The sequence below is a fragment of the Schistocerca gregaria genome, chromosome 2 (genome assembly GCF_023897955.1).
Source record: "Schistocerca gregaria isolate iqSchGreg1 chromosome 2, iqSchGreg1.2, whole genome shotgun sequence".
In the NCBI taxonomy this organism is placed as follows: Eukaryota; Metazoa; Arthropoda; class Insecta; order Orthoptera; family Acrididae; genus Schistocerca; species Schistocerca gregaria.
The window spans coordinates 960,389,130-960,412,382 of record NC_064921.1 but is presented as its reverse complement, the minus strand read 5'-3'; the positions used below and the strand labels follow the sequence as shown (position 1 = coordinate 960,412,382).

At 43.1% G+C, this 23,253-nt stretch overlaps 1 protein-coding gene across 1 annotated transcript in view; it reads right to left on the bottom strand.

Moving 5' to 3' along the window:
- The window catches only part of LOC126336069 (clavesin-2-like), a 221,355-nt gene that overhangs the window by 41,714 nt on the left and 156,388 nt on the right, over positions 1–23,253 (bottom strand). Inside the window, exons 3-4 of the mRNA XM_049999550.1 lie at positions 14,953–15,097; positions 14,288–14,379 (exon numbers count right to left, since the gene is read on the bottom strand). Coding sequence (XP_049855507.1) covers positions 14,288–14,379; positions 14,953–15,097 — 237 coding nt within the window. The remainder of the gene's footprint in view (positions 1–14,287; positions 14,380–14,952; positions 15,098–23,253) is intronic.

Here is a 23,253-nt window from a genome sequence, read left to right as displayed (position 1 = left end):
TTGACGCTGCATCACAGACAGGAGCACCTGCGATGGTGTATTCAACGACGAACCTATGGGAATGAAAGGCAGAACGTCATTTTTTCGGATGAATCCAGGTTCTGTTTACAGCATCATGATGGTCGCACCCGTGTTTGACGACATCGCGGTGAACGCACATTGGAAGCGTGTATTCGTCATCGCCATACTGGCGTATCATCCGGGGTGATGGTATGGCGTGCCATTGGTTACACGTCTCGGTCACCTCTTGTTCGCATTGACGGAACTTCGAACAGTGGGCCTTTCATTCCAGATGTGTTACGACCCGTGGCTCTACCCTTCATTCGATTCCTGCGAAACCCTACATTTCAGCAGGGCCTTCCTTGATACAGAAAGTGTTCGAGTGCTACCCTGGCCAGCACATTCTCCAGATCTCTCACCAATTGAAAACGTCTGATCAATGGTGGCCGAGCAACTGGCTCGTCACAGTACGCCAGTCACTACTCTTGATGAACTGTGGTATCGTGTTGAAGCTGCATGTGTGGGGCGGCGAAGAAGTTGTCGAATGAGTTGTTTGAATGTTCATTTCACGTAACAGACTATTGCCGATGCAACATATGTGGGACGGCGAAGAAGTCGTTGTTTAATGTTGAATGAAAGTTGAACATTGCCACCTTAAATCACGCGAGCCTGGCAACTAATTTGGTGGCCAGTCAGAAAGCGAAGGGAAACTTACTGACCTTAGTTCCCAGTCTGCACGGCCACATTCCTGTACAGCCCAGCTAAACGAAAAATATCCATAGTTCTTCACGGGATTAGGGCTGCTTCAATAAAATTTAAAGTTCCAAACAAGATTTTATTATCTTAAAGGCTCACACAAATTACTCGAAACTTCTGAAAATGCTAAAGACATTAAATATTGTTAATTCAGCCAATCGTTTAATAGTTCAGAGGCGACTTCTACAGCAAGTTCCTCCCGAATAGTTCATTACTCTAACTAACGGTGCTCTATTAATAGTTCGCAATAATGTTAAAAAAAAAGATTAATGCTCGCCTTAAAAGTGGAGTTAGTCACCACTTGCCATGCGGAATTATACTTCACACGGACGGCACAATAACAGTTTGTTACCGAAGTCTAAACGATCCAGGACGGTGTACAGTCCTCGCGATTTTCAATGTCCGTTTACATTGCTAAGTACGCGCATGTCACAGCCCGCTATGACGTCACCCGAGGCGAGGCGCGATGGGACGTTAAGCTCGCGTGGACTAGGCGTTGGTCTAATGCGGAGTGAGCTTCCTACCGCCGAGTCGAATTAGCTGGGTTTCCCCCATGTTTTAGAAGAACCAGTGCCTTTTGCACTCTGTCTTCTCCTCTTTTCTTTTGTGTTTCGGAGCTTTAACTTATTTGGTAATTATTTTGGGGTCTCCTTCCTAATGAGTGATGTAGGTAAGATATTTTTTTGTGAGGGGCTTAGATGGTGGTGTTTGTAAGGAGGTTGAACTTTGTTAGATCTAGATCCTAAAGATTCGGTTGATGGTTGTTTTTGGGGTTTTAATTTGGGGGTGGATTTCCCTGCCAAGGGTGTTGATGAGTTGGTATCGTGATGTGCGTGCAGCCTCATAAAAGTTGATTGATTTTTGTTGGATGATATGATAGATGGTGGGTTGTCCTAACATGTTTCGGATTTCTTCATTGCTGGTATAGCGGTTTGCTTCAGCTATGATGCGAAATGCTTTGTTTTGTAACGTTTCGATTTTTGTTAAATTTGTGTCAGCGGCAATACTCCATGCCTCCGATCCGTATAGTATAACCGGTAGGATAATTGCCTTCCATGTCTTGATTTTCGTTGCTGTCGTGAGACCTCTTCCTTTTAACAGGGGGTACAGCTGGAAGAGGCGTGCAGCGCCCTTGTTGCACGCCTCATTTAAATGCTGTTTGAATGTCAGGTGTTTATCCAATTTTAGGCCTAGGTACTGGACTGTCTCTCTCCACGGTAGATTTTGGTTGTTTACTGTTAAGTTCCTAAGTGGCTGTTTGCGTTTGGTTGTGAATATTATTGCCTGGCACTTGTCAGGGTTTATCTTCGTTTTCCAGATGTTGCACCATTTGATCATATCTTCTAAGTGTCGTTGCAGGCTGGCCACTATGTAATTTAAATTTCTGCCGCTGTGATATAGCGCTGTGTCATCTGCATACAGCGCTATATTTCCTCTTGGTGCTTTAGGTACATCGTTAGTATATAAGAGGTATAGGAGGGGACCAAGCACAGAACCCTGTGGTACCCCTGCTTCTATTGTTTTCGGTGCACTTTCAGCGCCTTCTATTGTTGAGTAAAACTTCCTGTTTGTGAGGAAGGATCTAATAATTTTTACTATGTGGGTTGGGATGTTTACTTGGAACATTTTGTAGAGCAAGCCGCCATGCCAAACTCGATCAAACGCCTTTTCAATATCTAGAAATATTGCAGCTGTGCTATGTCCTTGGGATTTCTCTGTACAGATGTGCTCTATCAGGCGAATGGCCTGATGTATGATGCTATGTCCAGCACGAAAACCGAATTGTTCGGGGCAGAGGATGTTGTTTGTTTGGAGGTAGTGCAACAATGGGATCTGTATTAAGATTTCTAGGATTTTAGAGAGGTGGTTTAACAGGGAGATTGGCCGGTAGTTTTGTGGGAATAGATGGTTTTTATTGGGTTTAGGGATTGAGATGATTTTTGCAACCTTCCAGGCTGAAGGGAAATAGTTTATTTTTAGGCAGTTGTTTAGTATGGCTGTGAGATGTGATATAGCGGGTTCAGGAAGGTTTTTGAGGAAGGGAGGTTTGATACTGTCGGGACCAGGGGCTTTGGAGTTGCCGATTCGCCTGATAAGAGCGCCAACTGCACGTTCGCTGACTGGGGTGAAGAAGGTGTCTTGTCTCTGTCGAAGTTTTCTGTTGAGATAGCGGCGGATCCTTCTTTCGTTCCTCTCTACTTCCTCTTCGTCTTCATCCGCTATGTTTTCTCTGAATTGGCGCTCGAGCGTGCTCGACATGGCGTCTGCCTTTTCCTCTGGCGAGTACACGATACCATTTTCTCCGTGTAGAGGATTGATGGCCTTCCGGGGTTGCCTTCTGGCTCTAATTTTGCTCCAGAGGTGGTCCGGGTTTGTGTTTGCCTCCTGCAGGCTTCTTTCCCAGCGGGAATTTCTGAGCATTTGCAGTCTCTGCCGTATTTCTCTGGCCATCCTTTCCATGTTTCTCCTGTCTTGAGGATCTCGAAATCGTTGCCAGAGCTTTCGGATTCTCTTCTTGTCCGCAATGAGCTGGGCCAGGTCAGGTGGTAAATCGCCTCTTCCTTGCTCATGTGTGATCTTTATCGTTGCGATTTTGCTACATGAGGACACTATATGGGTGAATTCTTGAATAGCTTGGTCGATGTCCTTTTTATGGGGCATCTCTGGAGCAATGTTAGGTATGTGGTGGGCGATGAGCGTCTTGTAGCGCTCCCAGTTGGTATGGTATGTAACTCTCCTTCTCGTCTCCGGACCATCCCGATCGTCCTCGAATCTAAGGATAACCGGGTTATGATCCGAGTCAAGGGCATTCACTACTTCAGTTGTTATGGCCAGAGAGATGTTCTTGTGTAGGTAGACGTCCAGTATATCTGGCCGGCATCTGGAGTCGTAGTGGAAGTGAGTGGGCTCTTCTGGAGCGACTATTTCAATGTCTGGATCATTGTCCAGGTATCTTAAGAGTGTTCTACCACTGGTGTTCGTGGTGCGGCAACCCCAGGCTCTGTGCTTTGAGTTTAGGTCCCCCCCTATAATGACTCTGTGGTTTCCGTTTAATAAGGCGTCTAGATCTATGGTAGGGATGTTATGGTGAGGTGGATTGTATGCAGCGATGAGATGGGTGACGTGGCCTTCTATGAGGAGTTCGATTCCGGTTGCTTCTACGACTTGGAGCTGAGGCAGAGTTATTCTCTGATGGCATATCCTCTGTTTTACAAGGATTGCTGTCCCACCACCTGGGCGGTTTGGCCGGTCTGTTCTGTGTGTGACGTAGTTACAGATCTGGAAATTTTGGTTTGGGGTCAGATGGGTTTCATTAATGAGAGCTATGTCCACTCCATGTTCCTCCAAGAAGAGTTCCAGCTCGTGTCGTTGTTGGTAAATGCCATTGGCGTTCCAAATGGTTATTTGTGGGTGTTTGCTTCTATCCTCCACTGCAGAAGATTGGCAAGATGGTGGTGAAAAGCAGGGTGAATTTTGTCATCATGTCTGGGGCGGCCATGATCTGTGTGAAGGCGTCTTTTAGTTTGCCAAATATGACTCTGAAGTTTATTTTGGTTAGTGACTTGAGGAAGTCCCATATTTGTTCCAAGATTTGCTTTGGTTCAGCATCTTGTGTCTGTTCTTGTGTCTGCTCACAGGTTTGTGGGGTGGATTGAGTTTCTTGTTCTGGGGTGGAGTTTGCTGTGCTCCCGTTTTCGTCTGTTTGCTCGGTCGGTTGCTCAGGTGTGGTGGTATTCGCCTGAAGAGTGGTTGTTTCCGTCGTTTCTGCCGTGTTACTGGTTGGGAGAGCAGCTTCTTCTTTTGCCTGATGTTGGGTGGATTTTCTTTGCTCTTGATTTGGGTTTGGGGGTAGTATTGTGGCTTTCGTCTGTGTAGTGCAGGTTTGCAGGGGTAGGGGAAGAACTGATGACGATGATGTGCTTTGAGCTATTGGTGGGGGGGCCATTTTCACATTTGCTTTCGCTTGCTGCTTCACGACTTCTGGTCTTGATTGTGGGCGCGATTGTGGGTGGGGTCTGATGGTGGGTGTGCAGATTGAGGTGGAAGCCTTTACTATTTGCGCCATCGTTTTAACTCCTTGGGGTGAAGTTTCATGAGCTTCGGTTTGTGTCCCTGGCGGGTTTTCTTCTACTCTGGGTGGCAGAGGGCGGTATCTCTCCTCTGCTAGGCTTGGAGGCATAGGTGGGGTTTGGGGTCTGTTGTTACTTATCCCCTGGTGAGCGATGGTTGGTGGTCTTTGCTGTCTTGAGGTGGGGACTTGGTGTTCCCTTGCAGTAGCTGCTGTACGTTGGGCTCGCGATTCGGCGATTTTGAGTCTAACTGGACATCCCCTGAATGAAGCTGGATGGTTTCCAGAGCAGTTTGCACAGACTAGTGGGTCACTAGGCTTCCTGGTGCAGGCGCTGGAGAGATGGGGACCGGCGCATTTTACACATCTTGGTGTTAGATCACATTGTTTTGCGCCATGGCCAAACCTCTGGCAGAGATAACATTGGGTAGGGCCACTTGGTTTCCGAAATCTTTCGACTGAAACCGTCATGTGCAGTAGTCTGTCGAGTTTAAAGATTTTCTGTGCATCTGCAGTGTTTGGCAGGTTTATTTGAAAATTTGCCATTTTATTTCGGGGTTGTGGGATGACGTCGCCCGTTTCTGTGGTGATGGTGACTGGTTTTGCCATCTGGTATACCTCCTTGACTGGGAAGCCTTTGGCAATAAGTGCTTCTTTAACTTCTTCTGTAGTCCAGTGGGGTGTGAGGCGTTAGATGACTACTTTTAGTGTGCCTCTCGGGTCATCGCTGTAAGTGAAAAATTCAAACTTTCGTTTTCGGAATTCTTGTTTTAGATAGAGAAAGTCTTCTGCGTTGGTCGCCTGGTAGACTATATGGTCCCCTTTGTACGTTGTGCTAAGAGCACCAGTTAGTTTGCTCTGAATTTGTCCTATTAGGGTGGTGTACCCTTTAGTTTCATATACCGTTATTGGTGGAACTCTTCTTCCTCGTTTTTGTAGTGGTCGTGAGGTTTGTGTGGTTCCTGTCCTTGTGTTTGGTGAAGGCGGCATGGATGGTGATTTTACCAACTGTTCAGGGGCGCTTACTGGTTGTGTGCCTTGCAAACTTATTTCTTTTGGTTTAAGTGGTGCGCTCACTTTGGTGGTAATGACAGCTGTCTCTTTCGATTGCTTAGTTTGTGGCTGGGTTGCCTGCTGATTTGCCTTCGTGGGTGCACCTGTTGGCCCGTGGGTCGATTCTTTTGGTGTTATGCTAGCGCTACCGGTCCTTGATGGTTGTCTTGAGTCTGTAGTCGTGTTCTTTTGCGCTGCCTGCTCTGGTGCCGGCTTTGGTATGCCAGTGGCGCTTGATGATTCTTCTGAGTTGTATTTTAGGAGCCTGCGACTGCGTCGTGGGACCTTATACAGCGGTGAGTCGTGGGTCTCACCTTCTGAAGCCGAGTCGGCGTCGGTATCAATGACGAGACTGCGCGATGACTGACTATTTCCAGCGGCAGAATCGTCGTCTGATGATGATGATGATGATGAGAGTGGTGATGGCGGTGGTGATTGGCAGGGTGCAGGGAGTGGTTTGGGGTTTATTTCTCGCTGATCAGCGGATGGAGGTGGATCCTGCGGGTGTACCATGGTGGGGCATCCGCGTGATGTTGCTTTCCTAAAGAATTTGGGTCCCTATATTCCGACAATTTTGTGCTGGTCGGATTTCCCTACTCAGGGCGGGCGCGGGATACCGCTAACCGCTGCGTGGCTTAAACAGTCAGCCACGGAGCGCAACGGGTCCCTGGACCGCTATTTACCCTATCGCCTGCAGCACAAAATTCTCGGAAAGAAGTTTTCTTTGTTCGACGCCTCTTCCTCTTCACTCCTTATCTTGCTGGCGGCGCGAAAACGTCTATCTTCGCGGGGAACTATGCCATCCTAGAGTTTAGAGGGCACTGATGAACCAAAACCGGACGGGACGGACACTGGGCGCGGGCTTCCTACTGCCTCTGCCGCTCTTTTTATATAGCTCCGGCGCGTACCGCCAAGAGAGCATCTGTTCTTTCCGTTCCTATGCAGATGCCTGCAGCCTCCAAATGATCGCTATCTCAGGCACATAATCTTAAATATCACATTTAATAATAGCTTTACAAACTTCTCAATTTTTGTATACATACATCTGAGCAGTACAGAAGCACGTAGAAAATCTCAGCCCGCAAAAATTAAAACTTTACTCTCTAGAATTTTTACAATGGAACTAACGGTAGATTGTTACCTCTGAACCATAGCTTTATCAAGACTTGTATCAGCTGTTAATTATGCTACAAGACTAAAACTTGGTGTAGCTTTGTTAATTGTCCTATCTGATCATTGGTCTTAAAGAATTTGTTTTATCATTAAAATTTAAAGTACTTAATCTATAATGCTTATGTACATTTTACTCACAAAAGTAGTTTTTACTAAATTACTAAAAAACTAGAAGAGGTAACTGATTGTGGTATTTCCATTATTATTATTAGGGTGAACTGAAGCATCCTACCAATTTTCAATATTGTAGCTCTATTATTTCGCGCCTCTGATTTTTCCGAAAAACGCGGATTCTGGAGTCAATCTTAGTTTTATGGTTTTGGAAACCAGCACCACTCATTAATGACTTCTTACTGCACCTTCTCACCAAATTTTGGCTTCCTAGCGTCATTATTTAGCGCCTCCTATTTTTCTTTCAAAACGTGAATTTTACGTAAACTACTAATTTTATAACATTAAGATTTGTTACCTGAAACATTATTACATAGAACTATACTTTAACAAAGTTTTACACACAAATTTTAATTTTTACTTTTATGTTAAATGTGGTGCAATACTATATGCAGGCGCGTTACGATGACGTGACGCTACTAGCAGTGAACTAGGGTAAGTCCCGTGCACTCGCTCGCCTCTGTATCTTATACATGATACAGCGCTTGCTTTGCTTCACATGGACAGCTGTACCTGTACACGCCGTCCAAGCTCTGTTCGACTCAATGCCCAGGCGTATCATGGACGTTATTAATGCCAGAGGTGGTTCTTCTGGGTACTGATTTCTCATGAGCTATGCCCCCAAACTGCGTGAAAATGTAATCACATTTCAGTTCTAGTGTAATATATTTGTCCAATGAATACCCGTGTATTATTTGCATTTCTTCTTGGTGTAGCAATTTTAATGGCCAGTAGTGTAGTAGACGCTAGGACATATGGCAAAGAAAAATCAAGTAGGAGCAAGAACGAAACTCATTCTGATAAATAAGCACTCACATATTAGTCAAAAATGCTCACACTAGGAAGCAGTACAATTATAATACAGACTCTCATGCGAGATGTACACGGAAGTACAGTTACAAAAGCTGCTAACCAGGAGACGGCGCACGCCAAACTGCCGCTGGCAGTAACCTCGTGAATGTGTAACTCAAGAAATAGCCAAATGGCGTTGACATCAAAGGCAGAAAACGTGACATACCGGCACAATAATTTTTACAGTTTGTGAAATATAGTCGTAAAAATCCTTTTCAATGTTAGTTCAATCTCTTACGAATAGCGTAACATGCGTGTCAGATACCGTAAACAGGATCTTAATACATTTAAGGTGTTTGTTATCCACTATACATTATGGTGTCTGTATGCGGTGATTAGTTTTTATTCATCACATCTTGTGTCCGCCCCTGGTAGCTGAATGGTGGCTGAGTGAAACGATCAACAACGAGCTTCAACGGATGTTATGTGACGTCCACTACGACAAAATACAGCGAGCCGTGACGAACAAAATGAAAAAAAAAAAGTGGTCAGCGTGACGGAATGTCATACCTAACGGCCCGGGTTCGATTCTCGGCTGGGTTGGAGATTTTCTCCCCTCAGGAACTGGGTGTTGTGTTGTCCTTATTACCATCATTTTATCCCCATCGACACGCAAGTCGCCAAAGTGGCGTCACCTCGAAAGCTTTGCACCAGGCGAACGGTCTATCCGACGGAAGGCCCTAGCCACACGACATTATATATTATAGGAGGTGATGCTTGTAGACACGTTATTGTGAATGTCATAAAGAGCCTATTAACAATTTTGGCCTTTTTTCGGTAAACTTTCACCTCTGTTATCCCTTTGTTTCTACTGCGGGTTTCACACTGAATACTTTCTTTACAGTCAATAACAATATCAGACGTACTTTGAATTAAGCTTTAACTTTTACAAACACGATTTTCAAATATTCATTCAAGAGCGTCGTTGGTCTGGAGTCTCATCTCAGTTGTTTCAAGAATGTTATTGCGAAGTTCGTCTATCACAAGACGATGAATTTTTTCTACACTTTTATTTTTAAGTACTTTTACTTCATATTACTATTTTTACCATTAGAAAGCACAAACATTAGCTGGCGAATGGAGAGTAGCAAATCTGCAGTAGTGTCTGGACAACGTTTAATTTGTTTCATCCAGTAATAAACTTTCTTGAGCGTTGGTACGGGCTAAACTTGTATCTGGGCCCGAGATAGGATATTGTGCAGACATGGCTTAACCACAGCTGGGGCATGTTTCCAGAAGAGCTTCTGTGAAGTTTGGAAGGTAGGTGCCGAGGTACTGACGGAGGTAGAGCTCGAAGAAGTGATCGTCAGTCGTGATTATGTAGCTTCGAAGGCAGAGGTTCCGAGTTCGGGGCTCAGCCCACCATACAGTTTTAATCAGCCAGAAAGTTCCATTTTTTCCTTGATATTCTTAGCAGATTTATGAAACCGGTCTCGTATATGACAAACGTTTTAATGAAAGCTGTTTCAACGGTGAGAAAATAACTCTACTGAAGGAGAAATATAATCTTGGATTTTATTCAGAAAGAGAACGCGAACAAAGTATTAAGTAACAATGACATTTTTTAAGAAGTGCAGCTACAAGTTGGCTGCTGCAAAGCTTTTACAATTGAGATTCTGAGTCGCATTGTCGGTGACCAAGACTATCATAAAAAAGGTGACGTCCACGGACGTAGCTCGCTTTCAAGTCTCCGGGAAAGTAAACCGACACAATGAGAGGGATATGAATATCGCTTTATTACCCTGCATGTACAGATGGCGCACACATTGAAGTCTGTTAACAGCTACTAAGACTTTCGGTATGTATGAACACTATGCCACAAAACCACACCATTCTACCTACCCCCATCCTTTTACAAAATATATGTGATCAACATTGTAAAGGTAATTTTTGAAACTCTGGAAATTTGTGGTAAGGTCTTATGGGACCAAACTGCTTAGGTCAGCGGTCCCTTAGCTTAGACACTACTTAATGTAACTTAAACTAACTTGCGTTAAGGACGACACACACACACCCATGCCCAAGGGAGAATTCGAACCTCTGGCGGGGAGAGCCGCGCCGACCATGACAAGACGCCCAAGACCGCGGGGCAATAACGGTGCCGGAAAAACAAATTCGTGACGGAGTCAGGCAGCACTGAATGAAACTTTGAGAGCGAGGAGTCAACAGCAAATACCGTGAGTGAATAGCTGTTTAGAAACAGTAGACACAGTACATACTGTTCACATTTGCACTGCTGGGCGGATACAAAGATAAATAGGCACAAGAAAACAAACGAAATACAATTGCTCTGTAACGAGCCACCCAGGACCACGAACCCCTTATAACAAAATACAGATCCGTATCAAACTTCGAAATTTTCCCTTTGAAGTTTGAGTTTACCATGCATACGCTTACTGTCCAGGAATAACTGAGCCATCGAAGGCGGGCGAACGACGAGCGAAAGTTATGATTCATATCAAACTCTGTGTCGGAGACAATTCCGTTGTAAATACGCACAAATGAGAATTACAGTGGCGACGAAACACATAACGCATTATTCATTATGTTCACCTCAGCTGATTGGAAGTAACCAAAGTACCGGCTCGCGGAGCCGGTTTATCGTGTAAAGCTTGTAAGAGGCGATTCCCATGTTGATGCGCCCTTGATGGCTTCGATGGAAATCTCTTCCACTCCTAAATAAAGTGCAGCCTGGCTAGTCCTGATACCACCTTGGGCAGATCGCATTTCTGCATATGGCGGAGATATCAGGAGTGATCAAAAAATATGGTGAATAATTTTATTAGAAGCAAAGTAATAAGCTGACATGGAATTTGGTTTAATCTCCCTGAAAGTACTGTCCCCAGCTAGCAATGCACTTATCCCAACGCTGAATTCGTGACTGGAAGAACTGGAAGGTTTCTTTTGGAAACGCATTCAGCTAGTCTGTCGTGTCCTTCTCAGTGCTAAGACTGGTGTCGAAACGTTTTACTTCAAGCACGGTTTTAATTTTTTGGGAAGAACCAGGAATTGCATGGTGTTACATATGGTAAGTCGGCCGTGGACAGACAGGAACACTTGTTCCGGCCAAAAACTCGCGAATCAAAACCGGTGTGTGGCACAGCACGTTGTCGTGATGAAGAAGGAAGTCACTGGCCCATTTTCCTGATCTCTTTCTTCGTACATCGTTTCGAAAACGTTGCAGTACGCCCTTGTACAATTCGATGTTTGCAGCTGTTCCCTTTGGAAAGAAATCTGATCGCACTATGGCCTCAGTATCGAAAAAAAAACAGCGAGCGTGACTTTGATAGTTGTTATGACTGACGTTCCTTTTTAGGGCGAGAAGATTCGCTGGTTTTTCATTGGGATCTATGATTTTTCGTCTCAGGGTCATACCTTTAGACCCAAGTATCATCACCACTTACAATTTTGGACATGAAGTCCGGATCTGAACGAAGAAGATCCTTTAACTGTGTGCAAACTGACACACAATTTTCCTTCTGTTCATCACTCAAAGTTCTCGGAACAAATTTTGCACCCACTCGTCTCATTTGCAAATTATCAGTTAAGGGTGGTAGGACGTCAAACGGGCCGACTTGGACCAGGAGAGGCATCACAGGACATTTTAATTTCTAGTGTCTATACTTTTACAAATAAATTCATAAAACTTTGTTAGCATCACCAGGAAGGATTCAGGATTCACAGTCATTGCAGTGGAAGTTCGAAAACATAATAAAATAATTTTTTTTTACGTGTGAAATTTCATCATTTTTTTCACTTACTAATTGCTGCATTTGTTGCTATTGATACGCTTTTCTTCATAAGTTACAGAGATACTTCGATGAATTTTGCACTGTATACATACCATACTTACAGGTGTATGAAACTCTAGAATTTATTTAATTTATGAAAAAACGAATGATCTGTCGTATTTTAAACTTCATGTTTAGAAAAAACACAAATTTTGTAGTTAATTACCTCAACTTTTACCACAGTTTTTAATAGATTTGGAAAATTCTGTAGTTTCATACACCTTTATCTTGGTTTGTATGCTGTGCAAAATTCATCGAAGGATCTCTCTTACTTATGAAGAAAAGTGTATCTATAACAACAAATACTGCCATTAGTAAGTGAAAAAACTGATGAAATTTCACATGTAAAAAAAATTATTTTGTTATGTTTTTGAACTTCCACAGTTATGAGTGTGAATTCTGAATCCTTCCTGGTCATGCTGACAAAGTTTTATGAATTTATTTGTAAAAGTATAGACAGTGGGAATTGAAATATCCTGTGGTGCCTCACCTGCTCCAAGTCGGTTCGTTTGACGTCCTACCCCCCTTAAAATGATTTTCACAGACACGCACGAGATGCCATGTTCTTCAGTGAGCTCTAGAATAGTTACTCATCTGTTTGGACGAACAATTTTTGCACATTTTCTTCTATTTTTTGGGTTAATGGGCGTCCCGAACGTTGCTCATCTTGTACTGACTCGTTTCCGCTTTTAAATCTCTCATACCACTTGTAAACAGTCTTCAGAGTTACAGCATTATCACCATAAACGAAATTCAGCACTGAGTTACTCTGGGACCTTTTTTCAACCTGAAACAGAACTTAATGTTCACGGATTGTTCGAAATCCACGATGCGCGGCAGACACGGTAAGCACAGTCTCACTCCAGCGTCTCTGGACGCTGACTCACAAGTCAGAACGTGTCCCAACCAGACGCTGCGTGTCTCAGTGGATAATGCTATAGGAAATTACACTAAATGGTTGTAACGTCAGCAGCTGCTGATAAAAAAAAAAAAGATTTTGATCACATCTCGTACGTAGTCACGACCCAGACGAAAATAAAGTTAGAGGTGATCCCAATGCTATTCTACAAGGCTCCATTACCGGTTTCGTGACACCACTGCAACCTGCAGCGACACAGTAGTCGACTCCTTATCTGTCGTGCAGCAATCTGCCAATAAGACTGTTTTCCATAGGGCACTTCATCGAGGACACCACTAGCCGCTGGAAGGCAGAAATCGTGGCGACTGGGGCTGTCCATGTGCCTCTAACAATATGTTCTCGCGGCGTAGTCGCTCATGTGCCTATCCATACCACGCTTGTCGGGTGTGTATGCCTTTCTTCAATCATTGAAAATGCGTTTCGTTTTCTTGCGCGTCGTCACTTGCTTTATTATATTGAAGAACTATGCAAGCTCTAAACGTCTTATCTAGAAGTAAAGTATATACCTAAGATCGGTTGCTGTAGTTCATCAATACATTCCCATGAAAGAGCTGTAGAGAATATTGTAAACTTTTATGCTTTTATTACCATAGCAGAGACCTTTGCGAAAAAAATCTGGAATCTATTTCTTAGCGATACGAAGGGCAATATCCCTTGGCTTCGAATGATGGTACTGTTTACTCATGATGGATGGAAAGAAGACTAACGTTTCATATCGAGCTGACATAACGCTCGGTAGTGATGCAGTAATAGTCTAGCTCGACGATGGTGGAAAACAGTCCTGATATTCACTCGAAACGATTTATAAAAACCACGGATAGTCAAACACAAAAAGGATGAACGGCGATTTAATCTTAGCTCATCCAGAAACGAGCACAACTTCTAAGGCTTTGACTAGAATCAGAGGCGTTAAAAATTCCCTCTAGATATAATTTCCAGATGTTTTATTTTCAGTGATGCGACAGCTACGCCTGCCTCTGCTTTTAAGAGGCTCGGGTATGTAGCTGAGCAAATTGCGATGACTCTTAGTGTGTTTCGTCACGTTACATTTTTGCCGATACTTGAAGCCGTCACAGTTTTCTTTCTGCTCTTATAGCGCTTTTCCTGCAAAAACTGAAAAGCGTATTAGCTTCCTACGCATGGAAGGCTAATAACTATAAAGCCGAAGTATAATCCGCAAGCCATATATCCAATCCTTAAATTTGCTCCGTCTTACCCAGTATAGCTTAGACTTCCTGTGAAAGTAGTGCAAAACTTTTGCTGACATGTGACAAACACAACTAGTTTTTTTAGAAGTCTCAGGAAATCGATTTGCAATTTTTCCTGATACGAACGAACATAAAATATTCTTGCACCAGAATGACGTTTAAAAACGGGATCTATCAGTGATTTTCAAATAATTAGTTTCTTACTGTGACTAGCGCAACACGAGGGAACAAAAGTTTCCTGTAAACGTTCTACAGTCTACCAACATTCAGAGCTGAAAAGTACGTGGAAACTCACCATGTGGAAGGCTTTGGCGCAGTTAAATTTCCTGGCCCTCAGGAACCTCAGCAGGAAGTCGTCGTCTGTGCGAACGTGGAGATTTTTTTCAGCTGAAACATATTATAAACGCTGTTACAAAGCTACTGTTTGATAGTAAAAGTTGGTAAAGAATTTTATATCTTGACAGTTGGCTAAACGAATATAGATGTACGTAGCTGCAAAAATCAGCATCAACAATATTCTGCCTTTTCCATAAAGAAATGATCCTTAAATTACATTAGTTACGTAACAATAAGGATGAAGATTATGATTTTCAAAATACGCTTGAACCACTCTGTAGTTTGTGAAATCAAACTGAGAAGATACTAACTCCACTGGAAAATATGAAGATATGGAACTGGAATAAGAGTGCATTGACCAGGTCTGGCGTTATAACATCAAGTTGTCGTAATATACGTCCTTTCTAATGTGGTCAGCACTTATCTACCTGCGGCGAGCCAGGAGGTCAACTACTGGCGAAAGTAAAACTATATGTGGTGATCCTGCCTCGTGCTCGGATAGCTCAGTCAGTGAAGCAAATGTAGATGTAGAGATGTGAAGACAACGATGGTACAATGCCCATAGACAGCTGGTAGCAGGGTAATATGCTAGAATGCTATAAAGCTGCTGTAAGGCGCACATACCGACGACCATGTTGCGGAAGGTGTCTATGTCCTGGCGTAAGGTGTCTGGGCGCTCGTTGAGCTCCTCCTGGGCGCGGCGCTGCCACTCTGGCGGCAACTGCGGGGGCGGCGGCTGTGGGGGCGGAGGGGGCAGCGCGCTGCACACCTGTCGCAAGCAAGGCCTCGCATCAGGTGACGGAGGTACAGCACTGCATGCACGATGGTAGCATTCCTTCTCCACCGTCGTACATACTGTATCGTTAGGAGAATGACGATGTTGTTGTTGTTGTTCTGCTCTTCAGTCCTGAGACTGCTTTGATGCAGCTCTCCATGCTACCCTATCCTGTGCAAGCTTCTTCATCTCCCAGTACCTACTGCAACCTACATCCTTCTGAATCTGCTTAGTGTATTCATCTCTTGGTCTCCCTATACGATTTTTACCCTTCACGTTACCCTCCAATACTAAATTTGTGATCCCTTGACGCCTCAGAACATGTCCTACCAACCGGTCCCTTGTTCTCTTCTGCTTAGTGTATTCATCTCTTGGTCTCCCTCTACGATTTTTACCCTGCACGCTGCCCTCCAATGCTAAATTTGTGATCCCTTGATGCCTCAGAACATGTCCTACCAACCGATCCCATCTTCTCGTCAAGTTGTGCCACAGACTCCTCTTCTCCCCAATTCTATTCAATACTTCATCATTAGTTATGTGATCTACCCATCTAATCTTCAGCATTCTTCTGTAGCACCACATTTCGAAAGCTTATATTCTCTTCTTGTCCAAACTATTTATCGTCCATGTTTCAAATCCATACAAGGCTATACTTTCAGAAACGACTTCTTGACACTTAAATCAATACTCGATGTTAACAAATTTTTCTTCTTCAGAAACGCTTTCCTTGCCATTGCCAGTCTACATTTTATATCCTCTCTACTTCGACCATCATCAATTATTTTGCATCCAAATAGCAAAACTCCTTTACCACTTTAAGTGTCTCATTTCCTAATCAAATTCCCTTAGCATCACCCGACTTAATTCGACTACACTCCATTATCCTCGTTTTGCTTTTGTTGATGTTGATCTTGTACCCTCCTTTCAAGACACTGCCCATTCCGTTCAACTGCTCTTCCAAGTCCTTTGCTGTCTCTGACAGAATTACAATATCATCGGCGATCCTCAAAGTTTTTATTTCTTCTCCATGGATTTTAATGCCTACTCTGAATTTTTCTTTTGTTTCCTTTACTGCTTGCTCAAGATACAGATTGAATAACATTGGGGAGAGGCTACAACCCTGCCTCACTCCCTTCCCAACCACTGCCTCCCTTTCCTGCCCCTCGACTCTTATAACTGCCATCTGGCAGGATACCAGCAGAAAGGAGCAATGTAGGCATTGCAATGCCACTTACCTGCTTCAAGACATGCGCAGCTGCAACGAAAAGTGCCTGAAACCGGAATGAGATTCACTAAGGAGTGAGTGCCTAGAGAGCGTTACCTGCCATCATGTGTAATGTACGGAGTAGGCAGTATTACGGTCTTGGGATGTTTTTAGTGGTTAGAGTGAGGGTTCCCTCACTGAGCTAAAGAAATCACAAGATGACGAAGCTTAAACACATTTTACCGTACTGTGTTCTGTGTGCAGTAGAGGAACAGCTGGGAAACGATGACTGTCTGCATCAGCATGACATTGGATTAGGTTTGGTTACCTTAGATTAAATTAATACTTGTTCCATAGATCATGAGTACGACACTTCGTAATGATGTAGAACGTGTCAGCATCCTGTCATAGTTCAGCATCTGTGAGGTTAGAGTTTGTGTATAATAACGTTTATGAAGTAAAATGGCATGCACAGAGTACCGACCTAAAGTAAAGGAAAATCTCTGGGCTGCGTGAAGAGGCTCTCACAAGCTCAATATTTATTGCGCAATACAGACTAAGTGCAACAATATTGAACTTCTGAGAGCGGTATTGACGGTCTGCGCAGTATATTGAAGGAACGGCAGAGCTTTAAAAATATTGACACTCGATCAATGTATTGCACAATATACTGTACCGTGCAATGACAGTAAGTGCGCAATAAACGGTATTTCCTACGAACGTATTTCCGCTAAGAACCGAAAAAAGAAAATGTCAAAAGATCAGGGAGTGCGCTGGAGAATGTACGCTATATTAAACCACCATGCTGTACTTTGAGAAATAAAATTCCACAATAACAGGAGAAACGGAAGGTCATGGTGTCATGACAGTGAGCAGAAATGTTTTTTTTACTTGTAGCAGTTTTCAGAATTGGCAAATAAGATCAGCTCAGCTATCCAGTGAGCATATGTGCTTTTTTTCCAACAGTTGTCACACCACAGACGCAACATCATGTAAGTTTTCAGACAGTAATCAGTAAATAAATGTTCTATTTCGTTTGCGACAGTCGTCGCCGTAGAGAAATACATATAAAACAGCAAACGTACACGATAAATTATAAACATCACTTGTTTGATTTGTAATTAGTTGTTGTTGTTATGGTTTACGAATCTATGCTGCAATTAATGAACCTCCGGTCCACGGAAATGTTTAGTGGAAGATTTACAGGCTCACTTCGTCCGTTCTGCATAATTTGGAAAAATTGTGGTAAGGTCTTATTGGACCAAACTGCTGAGGTCATCGGTCCCTAAGCCTATACACTAGTAAATCTAACTAACTTACGCTATGGACAACACACACACCCTTGCCCGAGGGAGGACTCGAACCTCCGACGGAGAGAGCCGCATGGTCCGTGAAAAGGCGCCCTAGACCGCGCGGCGTAATTTCTGCTTGTGGTTCGCAACGAAAGCATCTCATCGCAATACTTACGAGTTCCAATTCGTCGACCACCGACATGTGTGTTACGAAGGCAGAGTTGTTTTAAGTGACGGATCTGGGGCATACCTTCTCGGGTTCCGGCTGTTAAAAGCTGCGTGGGCTGACATTCTTTCACAGGCGTTCACACACCTCATTGAAAGTGTCACCATCAGAGTGAAAGTCAGATAGTGAATATGCGTAGGTAACACATGAGGAAGATGACTCATCTGTTTTTACACACAGTGATAATCTTTGACACTGAAGGGCTTAATATTAAAAGGTCCGCAGCTCGTGGTATAGTGACTAGCGTTGCTACTTCTGAATCACGGGGTCCCGGGTTGGATTCTCGGCCGGGTTAGGGATTTTCTCTGTCCGGGGCCGGGTGCTGTGTTCTCCTTGTCCTTCCATCACCATCAGTGAAAGTGGCTAGATTGGAGAGTGTACAGACTGCGAATTTGTACGGGCGCTGATGACCGCACATTTGAGCGCACAACCAACCAAACATCGCTATCACCATTAACAATAAAAACTATTTAACGCCAAACAATACTGCAATTGTGATGAAATGCTGTGTAATTTAATACAGTTTTTTTTTCTTTCTACACTAAACAGCGACCATTCAACATGAAAAGATTTCGGTTTTGTACCTTCCAAGTCACCCTGACTTGTTGGCTTACTTTTTTTGTCTTGGCTAAACAAGTAAACAATGGTTGCTTCTGTTGATGTGTTACCGCTTGTCGTTGGGTACTGACATTGTCAAAACTCTTCAGCCAAGTATTCGGACTCAGTGATAGGTATGCCAATGTCGGTGAGTTGTGGAGCGAAATAAGTAAATTCTGAATTAAAATCATTTCGTGTTTTGTGTTTTTAAATAGTAGTGCAGGTAGTGTGCGGGTAATTTTTTACTGGCTATTTTATAGAAATCGGGATGCAAACAAACAGTTCGCTTAGAATAAAGATAGAGCTGCTTCAAGCAGCTAGGCATTTTAACTGCGCCGTCACAGTACATATTTTCGCTAATGAAATTCGTCATATACAATCCATCAGAATTTGAGAAGAACAGTAATGTACATACCTTGAACACTAGAGGGAAAAATAACCTTTATTACCAATTGTTTAAGAGGGAATTCGTTCAGAAAGGAGATCAATATGCAGCAATAAAAATTTTTGATAATTTGTCCAATAATATAAAAAGTCTGTGAGGTAGCGAAACGAGTTTTAAATCTAATTTAAAATCATTTCTCCTGGACAACGCCTTCTATTCCGCTGACGAATTTCTACAAAAAATTGGTAGTAACAAAAAACCCTTAGTTTTTAAGTGGAGTTGCATGAGTAGGAATAAAATTATATGTGTTCATTAATGTTAACACAAATCATGTGTACATATCCTGTAAACTAACCCGGTCCACATAATTTCAACAAAAGAATAGTTCAAATGATCTATGGAACATGTTACTAGCTTACTAATTAAGCGGCAGTGGACGAAAAACGAAGGCCGAAAACAGGAATTTCTAAAAAGTTAGGATTTCCTAATTCTGCACTGTCGACGATTGTTAAAAATAGAGATCCAATGCGATGTTTGCATACATTATGGTCGAGCCAGACAGGAACGGTATAAGAACGCTACAATACAGAGAGATACCAGTAAAGACTAAGTTGCTTCTTTGTATCCTACAACCGTTCGTATCAGAACCTTTTTTGCTGGAAAGACCTGATGAACTTGTAAAACAAATGGGTATTTAATTCGCTGCATATACGAGGGTTGAATGAAAAGTTATGCCTCCACCTTAGTTAATTGGGTTTGGATGGGAATATTTTAGTAAATCAAATGCAGAAATAATTCTTAGAATGTGATCTTTAATTACCAATATTCACTTTGCCACATAAGCACCAGCCAATTGGATACATTTCTGCCAATGATGAACAAGTTTTCTGAAGCCGTCTAGGAAGAAGTGGACACTCTGTTTCCACAACCACAGTCTCACAGTTCTCTCAATGTCTTCTTCAGAAGCATAATGAAGTCCCGGCAGATCGTCTTTCACTATCAGGAAGAGATGGAAGTCAGACGGTGCTAAACCTTGACTGTATGGAGGATACCATAAGGTGGTGAGATTCAGTCTCAGAAGTTCTGCTCTTATGGCACGTGTAGTGTGTGGTTTGTCATTTTCATGCTGGAGGAAAACATTTCCCTTTTCCTTTCGGACCCTTGTTAGCTGTCGTTTCAGAGTTCACAGCGTTGTGATGCATCACTCTGAAATTATTGTTGTTCCACGATCAAGGAAATCAACATGGACACCATCATCTGCGTCCCAGAACACTGTGGCCATGATTTTTCTAGCTGAGGGCTGTGTCTTGATTTTCTTTTTCTGGGGCGAGTCTTTGTGTCGATATTCCATAGACTGACGTTTCGTCTCCGGGTCGTAATGGTGTACCCACGTTTTGCCTCGTGTCACAATTGAATGGAGAAAGACGTCAGCTTCATTCTCGTAACGCGAGAGGAATACCTGGCAAATTTCAAGTCTGTGCACTTTCATTTCAGGAGTCAGCATCCGGGGTACCCATCGTGCACACATCTTCCGACAGCCAAGCAAAGCAATAATGTGATCCACGCGTTCTTGTGAAACGCTGATTGTGCTTGCGATTTCTCTCTGAGTGATACGACGATTTCCCTGAATCAATCTGTCAACATTTGCTTGTGAAATTCGGTGGTTGCTGTCACAGGACGTCCAACCGCAGGGTTCCACACTTCACACTTTTACAACACAACCGGTTAATGTTAAGGCTTTCCGCCAACTGGAGCTGTAGAGCAGAGGCTGCAGAACAAGCCAGCACCTGCCGCATACCAATGCTGCCAACTGTTGAAGAGTTACGAAGGTGGAGGCATTACTTTTCAGTCAACCCTCGTACAGGCTGGAGGTAATGTTTTAAGAAAAGTAACAGCATAGTATTAAAAACATTAACTGTGAAGCCAACCGTGTTTTACCGACTATGAGTACATACTGGTTCCATTGTACGTTGCCTTAAATACTTTAACTATATGATACCAAAGTTGTCTTCATCGCTGACGAAATTGGCTTATTTTACCACCACTTGAATAATAACACTTCATCGTTTAAAGGGTAATCGTGTTCAAAGCGGGAAATCTCTAGCAAGAGGTAATATTCAGTTTGAATACCTAGTCTTCTTTCTCTTTGTAAAAGTTCACATGTGTTAAAAATTTAGGATCATTAATGACTAGTCGAATATAAGGCGAACAAAAAACTGTGAATGGTGGCCGCCATTTTCATCGACTGGATATGTTGTATATAGACTCTCGGGGTACAGTAACAAATTACAATAAGAAATTTTGATAGGAAATGGATTTGCTGTACTGCAACAAAATTGGATGAGATCGGAAGTATAGAATTGCTTTCCGATGGCAACAACATGAAATACATTTAACACTAAAAAATATTTTTGCCCCCTCACTTCGCTTTGCTTATTTCTCACCTTATTACAGTTTTTGTATTCCCTACAATTATACTGCTCTCCTAATCCCCACAGTACAAAGTTACCTAGTCTTGAATATTTCATTCCTCACTAAATTCACCCTTCTTCTGATAAATGTTTTCCGCAGACTTATTTTCCCTGTTGCTTTTCCTTGTACCTCTTCATTTACCCTAGTCCACTTAATTTTTAACGTCATTCTGTAGCTCGACTTCCTTAATCACTGAAAAAACCAGCCTCCAACAAATAGAACTCTAACTGAATTTTTCGTCGGTGACTGACAGAACATGATGACAATAAGAAAAAAGATTGTTAAAGTGCCTCTACTGTTGTTTATTCACTCAAAAACCAGTTTCCGCTTTTTAGGCCATTATCATGTAACAATGCAGAAGCCCGGGAAAATATCAATAGGTGTGAAAGTAATTACAGATACACTCCGACGAAATACAAATGTTCTCAATTCATGCAAATAAAAAGATTTTATTTGAAATCACAGTTGAACGTTCCGCTGCAGCAGACTGGTGAAGACGACGTTCCCTGACAGATAAAGGGCCACACTATCAATGGATGGATATGCCATCACTAATGGTGTATTAAACCGGTGTATTAAACCTCGAAACCAGTCACAGCTATTTGCCTGAGACTGGGACTTGTAGAAAATCTATTTTATAATCATTAACAATCGCCGTTTTCAACAAACTATATATAGATGATGTAATTAGATGCAAACTGACGGAAAAGAAATCGCAACACCAAGAAAGAGTTGTGCGACATGAATGAATGTTGGTAGGTGTTCTTCTACAACTGAAATATGATATTCAAATTTCGCGCCAGTCGCTTAAGGGTGGGGATGAAAATCAGGTTTGATTTAAGCATACACTGTAACGGTCGTGGGCGTTAGTTATCTTGAAATCGGGCGTGGTGATTTGACGTTAATTGAGAATGCTTTTAAGATGACAAAAAATGCCATCATCAACACTTCACTGAGTTTGAACGAGGTCGTGTGATAGGGCTACGAGAAACTGGATATTCCTTCTGCGATATTGCTGAAAGACGTGGCAGGAATGTAGCCACTGCAGATAATTGCTAGCAGAGGTGGTCCCTAGAACGTACGGTCGCAAGAAGTTTGGGCTCCGGACAACCACTTGGCACTACCCAGAGGGAAAATCATCGTGTTCGGCGTATGACTCTGGTACATCACACTGCATCTGGAGCAGCAGTTTGAGCAGCAGCTGGCACCACAGTGATGCAACGAACTGTTATAAATCGGATCCTTCAGTGAGAGCTCCGAGACAGAAGCCCTGTAGCGTACATTCTACTGACCGTAAACCACTTCCATTTGTGACTTCAGTGGTGTCGAACGAGTGCTCACTGGACGACTGGGTGGGAGTCTGTTGTGTTTTCTGAAGAATGCTAGTTCTGCCTCGGTGACAGTGATGGCTGTGTGTTCGTTAGGAGGAGGCCTGCTGAGGATCTGCAAACACACTGAACCTACACCTGGAGTTGTGGTCTGGGGTGCGATATCGTATGGCGGTAGGAACAATCTCGTAGTTATTCCAGGCACCCCGACTGCAGTCTCGTGGTTCGACCTGTTTTAATGTGATTGATGGACAGAATTTCAGGGGGTATCTTTCAACAGGGTAACGTTTGTCCACATACCGCTATTGTAACCCATCGTGGTCTGCAGAGTGTCGACATGTTGCCCTGGCCTGCTCGAGCAACAGATATGTCTCGAATCGAGCACGTATGGGACATCATCGGACGAAGCTTCAGAGTCTCCCTCAAACAGCGTTAACGTCTGTATACAGACCGACCAAATGCAACAGGCACGGAACTTCATCCCACACACCGACACCCGTCACTTGTGAAACACAATGGAGGCACGTTCGCATGCTTGTATTCAACAGTTTATTCGGTTACACTGTTTTTTACTGTACCAGCATTTCACATTTGCAACGGCGTATCTCTTGCTTACATTAACCTGTAGTCTTAATCACTTAAATAT